This window comes from Amblyomma americanum, chromosome 3 (assembly GCF_052857255.1).
Source record: "Amblyomma americanum isolate KBUSLIRL-KWMA chromosome 3, ASM5285725v1, whole genome shotgun sequence".
Taxonomy (NCBI): Eukaryota; Metazoa; Arthropoda; class Arachnida; order Ixodida; family Ixodidae; genus Amblyomma; species Amblyomma americanum.
The window spans coordinates 166,662,318-166,678,850 of record NC_135499.1 but is presented as its reverse complement, the minus strand read 5'-3'; the positions used below and the strand labels follow the sequence as shown (position 1 = coordinate 166,678,850).

The window sequence follows — 16,533 nt, the reverse complement described above, 5'->3', positions numbered from 1 at the left end:
AATGCGGATGAGAATACAATTCCGGTTTTCATAAATACAGAAATTAAGAGCAGAACATAAGTTTGGCTTTGCTCGCAAAGTGCAGTATTTTCAGTGAGAGTAAGAAGAGAATAAGGTTTGACAAACTTGGGATGTCTAGAGCGTTGATGAGAATAGTTTTTTCCATGAGCAGTTCTGGTGCGATAGTACTAAAGTGTATTCAGAGTGGCCTGTTTTTGGGATCGTGAATCTCATAAATTTCGTTTCCATCCCCCCACATGGCTTCTGTGAAAATGCGACGCGGCAGCTTGCTCACTTCAGCCGAGGTTATACGGGGCTTAGAAATATATGCGATTCGAGCGAGATTTCTAATATATTAAGCAAGCAGCACTCGCTGAATGCGCACGTCGGTCGGCCGCCTGACATAAACCTGTGCACATCTCGTCATAATCAGATGCTCGATGCAATGAGATCTGACTATAACGCTGAACCTTTTGCGTGAGATGAGATTATGCCGCTGTCTTTGATTTGAAATGCGAAGCTTCCCGGTTGTAAACTCCGTGGAATGGCCGTCTAGCTCGAATCGAGTGTTCTTCTTTCATGCAGATTAGGTTAGTTAGATTAGATTAAATTATGCGTGCTTTAGAGATATTATTATGATGAAAACCGCCCGACGTAGTCCATTGACCTGTGCAAGAATGGGAAACACATGAAGAAAGGAAGCAAATATTTTACGCGGTAAAGCACGTCAAAAAGAGGGTGTTCAACTGTGATTTACAGAAGGCTTTTTTTCTTTGGACATTTAATATCATTGGTCTTTGCTTTTCATGGCTCACTGTCCCTGATTTATTCGAAAAATGGCTCAGTGATTTAGCTGCCCTCCTGTACATTTTTGTTTTTTCAGTATGTACCCTTGAATGGCATCATGTTGTCTACGTTTCGTCTTTTCTTTTCTTTTTTGTTCATAGATTATGGTGTTCTCAGTCACCACTCCTTCGCCTTATGACTTCTTTTCTCGTCCGAAATGGCTCGCTCATTCTGTTTTCGGCTGCTCTCTTGGTTTATTTCCTACTTCTTTCGGATTCTTCATTTTAATTCCATGGGCTGCAACGGGCTGCATATGCTTTTATAAAGCTGCGCTTGTTCTTAACTGCTCGCGTAAGTTTTTGAAAATTTTCAGGAAAAGCGTTGGGAAGAGTCACATATTATTGCAGTGGCAAGAAACAGCAAAAAATTTCACACCGTCTTTTGTGACCTAGTGACATGCCCACAGACTTCAGCAGAGGTGCCAATTATGCGCTGTGCAGTCGCAGTTACACACACAAGCTATTATATGTTATGACATGAGCACGATAATGTCTGTCACTCCACAGTACTAGCTATAGTTGCACTTAGTTTCACAAACAAAATTAAGTTACATGGCGCGTTTATGCAATCTGACAAGATTTTCAACGTTAACAGTTAGAGGTTCGTGTTGTGTTAGTTGGTCGCGCGTACTTATAAGAGTTGTGATCAAGTGATACGTAAAGCAGCATGCATGACTTATTAATGTGGACCGTGGGTCGTGCGACCACGACAGAGTCGCATCGCCTTGCTCTGTGATGACGTCATTTAATGCGGACGACTACCACACCATTTTGGTGTTGTTGCATAACACTGCGACAAGCGTCAATTTACAGGAGCTCTGACAGGGTACTTCTTGTCATTATTTTTACAATATATAAAAATCTACACCAACAAAACAATGAATCCCACGGCGCCAGGCATCTGCAACACTTGCGCGCAACATCCACAACGACTTTGATGCGCCTGTTGTTGCTGTGAATGCGCTGTGGAAACGTTGACGGCGCATGTGCCGGTGATCCACTGTAATAGTAGTATGAGCTTTAACGCATCGCCTCTGAATCGGCGCGCGTGCGCTATGCGGCCCCTACTCACGGTACAGGTCCAGGGAGACGGCGCTGGTGACCACGTAGGTGCCGTTGAGGTTGGAAGCCCTGCACACCAGCGAGGCGTTGAGGTCGTGCCGGTGCAGCTGGGGCAGCTCGAGCGTGGAGCGGGTCACGCCGTGCGACGAGCTGTCCACCGTGTGGTGCAGCTGCTCGGTGGCGTTGCGCCACCACGTCACCGTCAGCTCGGGAACGCCTGAGGAGGGGGGGGGGGGGTGGGGAAGAGAGAAAGGCGTTTGTTTATTCACAACCTCCGAGTCCGGTGTCTAGTGTTACGCCACTCCTCCCCCAGCACGCGAGTGACGCACGGAACACGCCAACTTTAGACGAGACGACCTGGCTTTCGCATACAGTGGTACAGAGAACAGCTCTAACACGTACCCGAACACGCATGTCCAAGAGCGTCTCACCAGCACCTTACCAGGCCTTTGCCACTGTCGACACTCTCGCCCCCGGCAACTCCCGAAACAGATCGAGGTACAAGGGCATAAAAATGACAATACAATTATTGCACCAATTCTCAGTGTCACCACAGATAGAACTTGTTATTCCTTGCCGAAATGATCATCAACGACGTAGATGCGAGTTAGTCGCCGGTAATGTGTACGAATCATTGACGCAACATAGTGACCGAAGTCGCCCCTCTCTTTATTTCGTCCAATACCACGAGTGGAACCGTCCGGATAAGTGTGCGTTGTTCGCGTGATTGAAGATGTGGAACGGTTATCTGCCTGCACACGGTTTTGTGCGAAATAATTCTGTCGTCCAATCTATACACTCGTAAACTATCTCTTTTTGTGTTGTGCCCGAACAGAGCTGAATCTGAAGCTGTGATCGTCTTCAGTAAGCCAGCATCACTGATTATCTTTTCCGAAACCTCACTCTTCCTCTCACTAATGTCAGGCTATGAACAACGGCTGAACATAGTATGGTACATATACAGTGCACTGCACCACACCCCCCCCCCCTCCAAAGAAAAAAATAATTACATAATTCCACTTTGATCAAGGGCATGAATCGGCTTGACGAGTTCCTGGATATTACATATAAAACAGCCACAGAAATATCAGAGTAACTACATATGGAGAAACTCCCCTTTTTAAGAGCCGATTCAACTGCGTACGTGCAAATTTCAGTGACCAGCGCCTGGTGTTGAATTTTGCTTACAAGCACGTATGCTTTTCGCGCAAAAGTCAATGAGTTACTTGAATTATCATTATCTGTAATGCGTCAGTAATTTCGGGAGAAACGACGCTTGGAAATATAACGAAAGAACGCGGGGGTGTGAACTGAAGACCAGAGTCAATTAGATATCCGCTACGCAAGAACAAACGCGTGATACGTCCAAAGGGCTCTGTCGTTGACGAAAAAACAAAAACAAAACAGCAGTCGACATGCATGTGTCCGCAGAAAATATTAGCGTATTTGACGCGCTACAAAGGGGATCAAAGAAATTCCTCTTTCGACTAAAGCAGTACTTTACTACATGAGCATTTCGTACAGATGTTGACCTCAACGCACAGTTGAAATTATCTTAAGAAGAAACGAAAATACCAGTAACGTAGTGATCAGAAAAACGCACTTCATTTGGCCACAAGACAGGATGATTCAGTCTTAGGCGCTCTTAACTCCTTCCATGCTCAACTGTATCTGCAGCTGTCTGGTGAAAAGAGGATTATGCAGTAAAAAAGATACGACGAATGGAAAACAATGGCGCAAGAAAACGAGGACAAAACAAGCAAAAGAGTGGAAAGGCGCCGTCTTGCTGAAACATATGACGAAATTCTCGAAATTAATGATTTGCCTCGATCGGCCACCAGATGTCGCCGTCACCTTTTAAAGTCACAGCTATAAGGTTCCCGTTCAAGGGAGAGGGCGACGTCGGCATTGTGACTAGAAACTCGCATCGCGCGTGTTGAAAAATCTCACGTCGCGCGCAGATCTCAGGAATGAAAATAATTTAAAATATGACTTCTAATCTAAATTAAAGGTCGACACATGTCAATAACGACTTATCTTTAAAGAGGGATTGGTTTTACACACAGAAAAAAATGATCCCAGTTTCAGTAGGAATTCGAACCCACCACCGATGGGTCGTCAGGCAGGCAGACTACCGACTAGATCAGGTATGATTTTTTCTTTATTGACTAGACCACGTATGATGGCTTGTACAGCTTAGGTACAAACGGTTTTATACGCATGTGGCTTGATCTTTCCCTTACAGGGTATACTACGAGTGTATGCTAATGTGTATGTGCGTAATTAGAGAAGTTTGAATTACAGATACAGTAATTAAGCGGGTAGCAAAGATGTTGGTGTTTCATATCCTCTTTTCTCAAAGTGGTATAGCAACCCCTACATGCGCCGCTGGTCCAATAGATGGCGCGAGCAGTATAAAGTTTTCTCAGTGCGGAACCTGCGTCAGGGTAAAAGGCTCCTTTGTGCGCATGTAATTGTATGTGTAGTGCAGTGAGTATTAATCAATATGTGTTTATATAGAAGTAACTCAAGTTGGTAAACTGCAGTTGGAAGTGTTCAAAGACAAGAATGTTGAAATCGTGTTGCGATAAATTTGTGAATATGAACAAAGAACAGTAACTGTGTGTGAAGAGAAACCGTTGAAGGGAGCCATTAGCGCTATCGCTTCATACCGTTAAAGGCGCAACTTAAGTGCCTTCCTATTTTTTTTTGTGCCAGCCGACCGATATACGTACTGTACGTTGGGCTGCGTGAGACGGACGCGCCCAAAAGCAGAACGGGTCGTGTCCATTTTGCGAGCGCGTTCATAACGCGAGAAAATGCTGTAAACACACCGCCCCACCAAAGACGCCTTCCAGGCACACCGGGGAGACGACACGTCTCACGGTGTCGCCACGGGAGGTGAGAAGGCGGGCTGGCTGACTGCACCCGACGCGTGATCACCATTCGAAACGTCAAGCCCACCGCGCAACGTTAGCCGATCGCAGGCATGTCAGCCAGCCAGACCGCCCGGCTGCCCTTTTCTCCCCCTTCTTTTCTATGGCGTGGAGCCAAGGATAGCCGCTGAGGCTACCTGACCTTCTTTAAGGCTTTTACCATTAGCCATTTCCAAAATTCTTCTCGGTTATTACTAGGCAATACAATATTTTTAGGCCATCTTCACCATCGATGATTTTCAACATTTTTGAACATCCTATTGAAACCGTATTCTATACCTTGAGCTTGGCGCATGATGGCCTTAGCTGGGTATGTATCATAAAGCCCAACACAACACAACACAACACTCTCTTCTCTGGCGCGACGGAGTACTTATCGAGGGTAAATAAGCCATCTTTTAGTATTAAAGGCCTAATCCCGCTGACACCGAGCTTGATGGATGGCAATAGGCTCGCGGCGACGCTGACGCAGGGGTCCTCGCCGGCGTCGTCGCCTTCGTTGGCAGTGACGGCGCGCTGCGTAGGCACGCGCGACGCCGGCTGCTGTAGAAAACCAGTGCGGTAGAAAACCAGGTGAGAAAAAGAAGGGGTTGGTGGCAAGGAGGGAGGCATCCAAGGCGCTCTCCACTGTCGGGCCTGCGCGAGAGTTTTCGGGGAGTGCTGCCGCGGATAATTGGTGTTAGCGAGAGCTGATGGCGCGCCGGAGGCAAGGGAGCGTGACGTGCAGCTCGGCTTATAGCGCTGCGAACGGGCAAGGAAAGAAGCTTGGCGCAGCGTTTCTCGATGGGCTCTGGGTTAATGTCCGCGGCAGTGCGCGGGTTGTCAAATAGGCGGCGGGTCTCCTGCGTCGGAACTTGACGCCCACGAAATATGCTTCGCGAGAAGAAAAAAAAAGAGAAAGGAAAAGTGAGGTGTAGTAAACGAAGGGAAGCACCGCAGTTTTGCGGCTGCCGTGAGTTTAAGGGAGGACAGCCGACAGCCACCTCCTTTGTCTTGCCGCCTGCGTTAGGGCAGAGGAAGTTGAAGTTTTTGGAAGACGTCGTTTGCTTTTCCTCTGTAGCGTGTAGATCCTTTGATCACTCATGCAGATCCAGCATACAGCTTTCTGTGGCGGCGCCATTCACATCTACTGCCTTACATCACATGTATCACGGATACCGGGAGAAGAGCTGCAATCGCAACTCGCATACTTTCTCGGTCCTCTAATGAAAACGAAAAAAACGCTCAGTACAACGCAAGCTTTTATTCATGTTGCGACACATTTGTGGAGCTCAAAGTAACCGAAAAATAGGCCGTTTTGATTGGATATAAACCACTCCGGTGTGAACACGTGAGAAAAGCGCCGACTTCACGTTTGTTCGATTTTACTCGCTTTTCTGCACTATTTCCGCTATGTTACTCGAAGATATGACGAATGAACAGCGGTTCAGGCGGTTGAAGTAAAACTCTGCATTGGCTGCATCCAAAACGATGAGAGTGCTGGCCTCATTATCTGTTCTCCATAGCATGGCTGTCAAACTGCAACCAGCTGCTTGTCGCTCACATCAACAGTCGCCAGTTGCTTAAAGAGCTCGATGAAATTTCAAGCAGCAAATCTCGGCTCTGAGTTACGGAAAAAAAAGTCGTTGCACGCATTGCATACAAATAATTTATGAATATGCACTGAAATGCTGCTCGCGGGCCTCAACTTGTCAGCGCAGGTTCACAAGCCTGACGCCACGAACAGCCCTGCTCAAGAACTGCTTACGTTTCATTAATAAGGCGGTTATATACCCAACGTACGCATGAGAGCCGCCATCTTGTCGGACTTCAGCTGCCCTTTCAGTCCAGAGAATGCAAGTCAGCCAGGAGGCCATGCTGCGTTAGGCACTCCCTTCAGCAAAACACATATGGGTAGAGGGCGTGCAGGCACATGCAGACTCGTTTTGTTTTTCTTTAGCACTCTAGTTTTAGAGTGCCATAGTACCATAGCGGCCGTACACTCAAAACACGAATACGCCCATATGGGAGTAAAAAGAGACTAAGCTGTCGTCTAGTGCCCTCACTTTTATAAAAGGAAGTGCGCTATATGACAGCTCCCTTCATTTTTAATCCTTTCTGTTTAGAGTGATTGCCAATACCCAAACTTCTTGTTCCTCGAACGCTCCTCTCGACATCGTTGCACGGAATTCTCGTTTTTTTCGCGTGTGGTGAAGAGCCTCTCGGCCGGCGTACAGGGTCGAGGATGGCGCCATCTCGAACTATAGAAGCGACAGAAGCAACAACAGCAAAAGCCGCAAGAGGCGCCAGACGCGCGCTTGTTACCCGAGATACTATGCATACGCCACGCGCGGCGCGGAGTGCAGGAGGCCAGCAGTAAGAATAATGATGAAATTTACTCTAAATTGTGCGTCGCATTTAGACGATGCATGGGCAAAGGCACGCGAGATGTGCGCGCACGCGGATAGATATGCAAAGCTCGAACCATTAACTTTCTCTGATTCTGGGGTTGCGACGACCCTTCCCTCTCCTCTTGTTCCTCTTCATCTTGGGCCTCCTCCTCTCCGCCAAAGCCTCATTTGTGATGCAAGCGCTCACACGCGGGGCGGAATGGCAAACACTTCGCCGGGGCCTAAAGAGATGGCCGCATCGGCGATCAATTTTAACTTTACAGCCCGGATGGCTCGGGCAGTGCGCGTCTGTCAAGGAGCACCGGCTAACTTGGCGTGGACGGCAGTTTACCGAAAGGGTAAACTGGTGCGGAGAGAGGGATACTAAACGGAAGGCGATCTCAATTCGTCCCCATCAGAGACGATCGTTTATCGTGATACCGCGTCCGCATTTTACTTTTACTGAGTGCGACGGACAGCGTTAATAGGAAGTTCTCGTATAGACTTGATCTCACGTCTGTCTGCTGTGCTGTACGCGGCTGATGGCGAGCGTATGGTGGGCTCTGCGGTTGTGTGAAATACCCGCACTAATTCTTGATTTCTTCAGCAGAAAAGAAACCAAAGCGGTCAGTGATGTGGCTTGGTGTGGCATGACAGGTTGAAGTTTTCATTGAAGTACAGATCGAAGCACTCACTTTGTGTGCCCCGTTTTCAAGCCATTAAGGCACGTGTGCCCTTGTATACGCCACTATGCTGCTGCGAGGGCAGATTCCGTGAATTTGCTGGCTTCTGGCTCTTCGGTGGGCAGAAACAAGCAGTCTGACGTGTTTCTATTACTATTCGAGATAATTTCGCTTATTGAGCGCATCCAAGAAGAAAGATTGCGACTGTATATTTGCCTGGGCCATCGGCTTCGTCGGTGGTATAGCAGTCAAAAGAAGTAGAAACTGCATGAGGTAATCGCTTCTAACTAATGAAGAAAGTTTTTCAAACAAGGCTGCAGGTGATGAAGATGAGATAACTTGAAAGTAGCTGCCAACAACAATTTTTATTTTACCTTCTGCCAGTTTTTCTTACTTTGTATTGATATCTTTCTCTCTTTGCGTCAGAATACAACCAACATAACGCTATGTCTTTTCCTGTACATTTTTTCTTCATACATTGAAAACCCTGAGACAGAAACTCACGCATGAACGTTAGAGCCACAAGAGTAAAATATGCCGCCACCGTCTGGAAGACGTTGAGGTAACGAGCGTTAGCTGTTTGGTAGCGCAATCTATCGTCCGGGCTATTTATTACCACGTAATTAGGCTATTTATCCATACTTCACGGCGAGCAGGCGCCTACCTCCTTGAGGTGGGATATTTTTGACCAACTTAGGCCGAAAAAAGTTTTTTTTACTCTTTGGAGGGCCATTTTTTCTTACCTCAAGGCGGTAGGTGCCCGGCCGCCATGAGTTATGAAATTGTGAGCTGCCGAGTGCTGACGTCACGGCCGCCATTTTAAGCCTAACCATAACTAAATATTAATATCATTAGGCGATATTGGTGTCTAACATGTTCTACTCATCGAGCTCGTTATGGATACGCCATTAGTTAAGTCATGACGTCATGGATAATTAATTATAAGCAATTATTTTAATCCTAGTTATAAATAAATAATAACTTCAGTACTTAATATTGGTGTCTAACGTGTTCTACTCATCTGGAGGATTCCAGATATTTATTTCGTTTTATGATGACCTTATTAATTACTCAGTTATAAGCGATTAAACACAGTCACGTGACTAGTTCATTATGACGCCACAAAATCAGCGTCCTCGCCAATCGATCACCAATTCAATATACTAATGACGTCGCCAATCAATCAACAATTGGGTTGCTATGTCGATTTACTATGGGGGCCGCCATCTTGAATTCCTCGGACTTGGAAAATTTCACGCCGAAGAGAGTTGGTAGCAGACCCCAAGAAATCGAGAAACGTGATGAATAAGAGCTGACGCTCTTAAAAGACTCATATCGCGGTTCCGGACCTCACGCGAGAGAATTTGGAGAATACTGTAATGCGAGAATATGAAAGAAAAAATATAAATCTGTATCAGCTACAAGCGAAGCTAACTGTGAACTTCCTAAATGTTCTTAGCGGAATTTTTTTTTGCATTTACATTGCACGCGCACTCTTTATGTATTACAGGTTTAGTTTTCTCCCGCGCATAGAACCATGGCTCTGGAAGAATGCTGAGTGCGCTAGTAACCGGGCTGCACCTCTTCGCCGCACGATACAAAGGCGGATCAAATTCAGTTTCCGGTGGATCAGTGGTTACGGTGCTCGGCTGCTGACCTTAAAGACGCGGGTTCGATCCCGTCCTCGGCGGTCAAATTTCGATGGAGGCAAAATTCTAGAGGCCCGTGCACTGTGCGATGTCAGTGCACGTTAAAGAACCCCATGTGGTCGAAATTTCCGGAGCCCTTCACTACGGCGTTCCTCATAGCCTGAGTCGCTTTGGGACGTTAAACCCCGCATAAACCAATCAGAAACCAAATTCAGTTTCGCGCAGAGACCGACGGTGCTGGCACTCTTTGTGCAGACCAAAGCGGGGACGAGACTGCGGGGCAGCATTGACGGGGTAAAGCAAAACAGCGATAAACCATGCCGTTGCGAATGCACGCGCGGGGCGTTGATAAGGGCGCGAGTGCAACCACGTGGGCGTGAGCGGGGCAAAGGGTTTGAGGAGGACGATGTACTTGGGAGAGGAGGTGGAGGATAGGGGAGAGAGGGTGGGCAAAGACCGGTGTGTGCTGAAACGCATCTGTTGGACGCAAACCTATGCCGTTCCTCCTCTATCACTACGGGCACGTCACACAAGGAGCGATGGAAAGGGAGATGAAAGAAGACGGAGAGGAAGGATGCGGAAAGATAGACAACCGCTGAAAAACAACAAAGAATGTAACTAAGCTCGGGACAGGAAACGGTACCGGAGGTGATGTATCACGCGTCCCGATAGAAATCAGGGCATTAGTCTGACGACCAAAGGCTTTCCCCTTGAGCATGATTGAGAGGCTGCTAACAGGACGCTATGTTAGCGCCCTGGCATCGCGCGTACGCTTTTGCTGCTCAGCGCTCGCTGATGCGGCCCCGTTGCCGTAGCTGCTTTTCTTCAGCTTGGATTTCGCCGTGTGGCAGGCGCCGTGCGGCGCTCAGCGCTGCTTGCTAGGCTCACTGCAAGATAAAATTCTTCCAGTGGCTCAACAGCTAGTTGCTTTCGCGCGCCAGCCGAGGCCCAGCAGAGAAGGTGACGTGGCCCCTGTGCCAAGAAGTGACGTGATTTGATGGATGTAGCTGAGAGTTCACTGCCGGCGCGGGATTTTCGAATTGAGCGAGAAATAGCGAATGTTTGTTGAGCCACAGCAACATCGGAATTCGTGTTTTATAAATTCTAAAGAATCATTGGCTGTTACTAACAGAAAGCTACAAATCTCAAGTAAGAAACAGGCGGCCAGCTCTAATAGTTGAAAAGTTAGCTATTAAATTTAGTTGACCAGCTCACTGGTTAAAGTGACTTATCGCTTTTCTAGTCTCGGTCAACAATGATATTACTATGCTGCAAAAACGGTAATGTCACCTAAGAAAGTTACGGGGTGCATTTAAGACTAGTTACGTGTTTGAAGGCGAAAACATTTTTTAATTCATATTATTTTTCCTTCCCTTCTGATGACACGCCTACTCATTAGCATACTGTCGTAAGGCAACGCACGCCCTAGATTCAGCTTTATTCGCCAAGAAACAACGCAGTTTTCTATCATGAACCTAACTGCAATTCAGGAAACCAGACTAGCTACTGATGAGGAGACGGAAGCTGCTTTTGAGCTGTTTGTACCTCACTATAATATCATTGTCAACCATTCAAAACGCTTGTCTGGAGGGGGCATGCTGTTTTTGAGTAATACACTGGCTATGACTGACCTGTTGTATTGCACTGATCATGAGGGGCCACTGATATGTTGTGACCTCGCCGCTTCTGGTCAGCAGTGACGAATTGTTTGTGTGTATGCGGCTGTAAATCAGCGCGACAGAAAGCATTTCTCCTGCAGTTGGAAAACCTTTCATGCACGGATCGGGTAATTTACTTCTGGGAGATTTCAGTTGTGTTTGTAACGATGAGGATCGATCAGTGTATCATGGAAGATATGGCCCCAGTTATGCTGTTCTCGCTAACTTAGTTTGTGAACACGAACTTGTTGACATTGGCCCGCTAAAAAGCGACAGTATACCTTTCACGCATTTCCAATCCTCTCCGAATGCTTAACTTGATAGGATCTACGTTTCTGCTGACAGAATAGCTAGTGTGAGGCCGATATTTTTCAGCAACCATTGTATGGTCTCTGCTCAGAGAGGAAGGTACACTCGGTGTCTCCTCCAACCATGCTGGGAGCTATGGAAGCTAAATGATTATCTGCACTCAGAAGAAAATTTTCAGCGTGCTGTAGCTGCTTGCTTCAAAGATACATGGGAACGTGGAGACCTCTTAGTTTTTCAGGGGTGGGGGCTATTCAAGCAGGAGGTTAAGAATTTGGATATTGAAGCATTATCACGGATCTCATTCCTCAAGCGTCTTTATCTTCGTGAACTGGGCTGCACCCTAAATGAACTCCATGAGCTAGAAAGTATTGGCCGGGATCGCATCTTGATGTAGTCACCAATATTAAATCACAGTTGCAACAGTTTAGCGCTGAGATGTACCAGAGTTTCTTGATTAAGTTTCGGACATGGAGGTTCGTTAATGAACGACCGTCTCGCCGCACGTTTTAATGATGAAAGGAAGGCTGCCCTTTCCAAGGAGGTTTTAGAAATTTAATACGGAGACGATACGTACACTGACAGCCAGGTGTCTTTGTTGCTTTTTTTACTACTATATGTGGCTTTTTGGGAGTACCAGTAGCCGAACTAGTGGTCGGATTTAAGCCACTTCAAAAAGCGTTTCCTCGATTTGAAGATGAGCAGCGTGCCGTCACTGAGGGGCCTTTTGCTTGAGTCGAAGTCAAATCGGCCGTTTCTGCTCTACGGGGTCATAAATCTCCCTGTCCGGGTAGTTTTTTTTCTCTTTAATTTGTTTTTTTTGCTTCTTTTGGTTCATCTTGAATTGGCGTTAAGCCTGGCAAAGCGTTGCTGATGCCGGCCCCCTCTCTCTTTCTCTTATGTTGCTCTTATATTTTCTGAGAGGACTAATAAAAGGTAAAAAGATCTTAGTAATTAGTTCTATAAAGCGTTTATGCTTTGCCTAGCTCGTGCCTTGTTGGAAGTTGTCAGTGGTGCTAATGACGTGGGCTTTTTGCCTGTCACGTTCTATTCCGATCACACCATACTAATCCCGATAAGCACAGATGCTGATCGGTTGAATATATCGTCCGATATCCTAGTGAAACGTGGGTTACAATATATTTGGGAATAGTCTTTCTTCTCGTCTGCAGCTTGTTGCATTAGATTTATTAGGACAGCACCCGATGTGTAGAATGAAAGGCCGCAGTATCCAGAATTATATCAATATCGCACATTCGATGTTGGTGACAGTGTCATATAAGGTTAGCCAAGTGGATCTTATTCAGATTGATCTGGCAAAGTTTTTTATGAGGTGCGTTATTATTTTTTATTACCACCCTCGGAGAATGATAACATTGGCGATGTCTTGCTTAAAGGCAAATAACTATGTTATAAAGCGTCTACTACAAGAATGATCGTTAATCAAAAGCTTACCAAACCTATTACAGTTCAATCATCGGTTCGACAGGGCTGCGCACAATCGCCTTTGTTTTTCGATCTATATCTTGAGCCCCTATGTCTTTGTATCATCAAAAACACAGCAATTCGTGGCTTCTCGCTATTGCTATGTGAAATCAAAATTGTGGCTTATGCTGATGACGTTGCCCTTTTCTGTTTTGATAAAAAGAGCGTGCTCGAGGTTTTGTATCTAAGAGTTTTGTGAAAGCGCCGGTGCGGATCTTAACCTCGATAAATAAAAGTTTTGACTTGGACGCTGGGGTACAAAATCAAGTCTTTTTGGAGGCATCAGGTGGAACTGCGAAGACGTACAGTATTTGGGCGTACAGTATCGCAATAATGGGCCCCACAGGGACTCTCAAATCTTGTACTTCTGGCGACAAACGCGGGCTTGGATAGGTAGAGAGTTGCCGCTGTTTGCAAAAGCAGAAGTTCGCGATAGCTTTTTGGTTCTGAAGCTCATCAACGTAATTCAAGTGTTGCATCGTGCAAGGAAAAAAGTGCAGGCGATGCATAGATTTTTCGCGACTTTTCTGTGGTGCTCTCAATGGGAGCCTATGCACCGAGATAATTGGTTTCTCCCTCTGGAGTCTGGTGGAGCTGGTCTTCAGCACTTGTTTGTTCATCAGCTTGTTTCAAGGTTTTTCATTTTTAAAGCGGCAAACCGTTCCTTCCTCGTAGCTGTGCTTAACAGAAGATTCAGTGCTCATTTGCCTTTTCTGTTTGCGCCCACTGGTCATAGTCGTTAAGCGCCTTTGTGAGGTTTTCTTAAGGAAGTTGCTTACACACATACACTTCCTCAATGTGTGTTTTTTCTTTGAGAATCTGTACAGTCTCTCCAGAAAACAGATGACACACATTTCGATTGAGGCGTTATTTCCTGTGCCGAAAACTAGCAACATTACCTTGCCTTTCAATTCAACGGTCTATTCAAGCGGGTGCAATGAATGTGTTGCAAATCGGCCACAAAGCCCTTCTTTTTTAAACTTCAGACGACGACCTTACCTGTCAAAACGTGGTTTTCTGCTAAGGGGACGTTTGTGCCATGGCCTGTGAACTGCCGCCTGAGCCAGCAGCCAGAGACTTTTGATCATTGCTTTGTGTTTTGTCGGGATGCCGTATTATTTTGGGACACTCCTTAACGGACTCTCAAAAAGTAAATTGCAAGCTCTTCCTATACTTTAAGATTTTTGCCTACAATGCAAGGTTTTAAGGTTCCATGTGATCTTTTTGTGCTCATGGGCCTGTGTAGCCTATGGAAGAGCCGCATGATAGATCGCCACGCAAAACCGCCGCCACTTTAATCAAAATCGCTGTTAAGATGTTCAGGGAGCAGTGTGCTTTTCAGCGGGGGGTATATGCTACGCAGGATCCACCTCCTGTTTGACTGCCTTTACTCGATGCATGTGTGTTTATCCCGTAATTTTGACCTACTGGCAGAGTGATTGCAGGATGCTGGCGTGACTATGTATGATAGCTTCGCGGGATGCGTCCTGATTAAGTAAGGCTAGAAGCCGTGTTATACTTCCATGCAATAAAGAAAAAAAAGTTTCGTGGTCTATGAAGCGTGCTCGCTTCGCAATCTGAAGGCACTTGGTTCACTTCCCCCTACCTTCGGATGAAGTTTCTTTCTTTGCTGATGACGTCATTGGAGATTTTTTGGACCACTCTTCCTGGACGCCAGGTTTTGTTGCTAATGGGCCCTATAAAGCTTTCGCCTTGACGTCCTAGTTTTAAACATTACGGGTGGGATTTCCTGAAACACCTCGTATTGTATACTATAAATGCAGAAGGAGGCGGTAGGAGGAATGACATGACGATTTTGGTCAAAATCGTCATCGTTCTCTGTTTCACATAAAAAGCGTAACCCATACGGAATAAAATTGGTTTAAAGTTCGCGCTTCGTCGGTCATCTATAAATTTGCCATGTTTGTTTAATTAAGCCCAGCCCGGTTCCCACACGATCAACCACCAACTAGCCCCTATAATTTGTCTTATAATGAATCACGTCTCATAGTCGCTGACACCAAGAACCAAAGTACAGCAACATAAAACTTACCTCCAGTTACTTCACAGGTGAGAGTCAGTGACTCGCCTTCGCGATATGGACCGGCAATTTTTTCGACCTTGCTACCGAACTTGTCCCTGATGACTGGTGTCTCCGGGGGAACTGAAAGGAGATGTTTAAACGTAAGCAGGCGAAAAGACAAGGAGAGGCGGAAGTAAATATAAAGTAGCAAGAAATAGAGTTTAAAGCAATCGAAAGTTACCTGCAATCCAAAGACAGTTAAACTGAGCCAATTTTCAAGTATCGTCAGTGACAACCTTTTTTTCTCAGATATTTTTTTGCGCAAAATCAAAGTAAAATACAAAGATGTATGCAATTTTTTAAGAATATGGATACTTTAAAGTGCTTCAGTTTTGTTTACGAACTCAAATCCTCGAGAAAAATGGCGAGTCATATTATTCATCTTGAGAAGAAACTGCGAATCAGGACGAGGAAAAAAGCACTTGTTTTGTGGTGTTAAGCGCTTGTGTGGTCGTCTCTTTTTTTGTGGTGGTCCTAGTTCCTGCTTCCTTCTCAAGACGGAAGCAATCGAGACCACATGTAACACTCACTTATTACGAACATGTGTTGTGCTACCTTCAAAATACGCATTACGGTATTGGCAATTCGGCTCAGATATCCCCTCATGTAAAGCCCTCACCCATGGGCCCTTGAGGTATCTGTAATTAATAAAGTGTGGCCCCACAGCTCAGTGGTAGTGAAAGAGGAGGCGCCGTTAACTCGGCCGCGAACTTGAAGAACGCACCCTTCTAGCAAGCGTGGAGACAGACGACCATCTGTCAGCTCGCGCACCACCGGCCTAGAAAGCAAATAAAAAAAATGGCTGTCGTTTAGCTCTTCTAAGCCTAGTTAAAGCGAAAGCATCGGCACTTAGCAGCTTCTTCCAATGCCTTAATCTGTAGTCTTTCTCTGGCTTGCAAACGCCACTTAGCGAGTCGTTGCTCACGCTCTTCTGTTTCGGCTCCTTGTTTGGCTCGACTAGCTTCTCGCTTTCTCTTAACACCGCCGTCCGTCGAGCCACATCTGCAGGGTGCTTCGACTCACCCTGCTGTAATCCCGACCGCGGACGTCGAATTTCGATGGAGGCGAAATTCTAGAGGCCCATGTACTGTGCGGTCATTGCACTTTAAAGAACCGCAGGTGGTAGAAATTTCCGGAGCCCTTCACTACGGCGTCCCTCATAGCCTGAGCCGCTTTGGGACGTTGTAAACCCCCATAAACCAAACCAATCACCCTGCTGTACGTTTTCGCAGACGTTACGACCGCACTGCCCGCTGCGCTTTCTTCCATGGCGAAACTGAACGTCAGCAGCTGTTTCGTCTCCTTATTGGGTGGACGGCGAGTCACGCGGTTAGCCATGTGACCGCAGATGGCGATGCGGGCGGTGGCGCAACGGCTACAGCTGCGGCGCATCACGTAGTACGACATCCGGCCACACTTCCGGCGCTCCTCCGGTTGAAGGTCATGCGGTGGCAGTC

The 16,533-nt window shown here is 46.5% G+C and overlaps 1 protein-coding gene across 1 annotated transcript in view; it reads right to left on the bottom strand.

The window, feature by feature from the left end:
• LOC144123448 (neural cell adhesion molecule 1-like) overlaps positions 1-16,533 on the bottom strand; it is a 192,638-nt gene that overhangs the window by 43,349 nt on the left and 132,756 nt on the right. Inside the window, exons 3-4 of the mRNA XM_077656274.1 lie at positions 15,047-15,157; positions 1,918-2,124 (exon numbers count right to left, since the gene is read on the bottom strand). Of these exons, the coding sequence (XP_077512400.1) occupies positions 1,918-2,124; positions 15,047-15,157 (318 nt within the window). The remainder of the gene's footprint in view (positions 1-1,917; positions 2,125-15,046; positions 15,158-16,533) is intronic.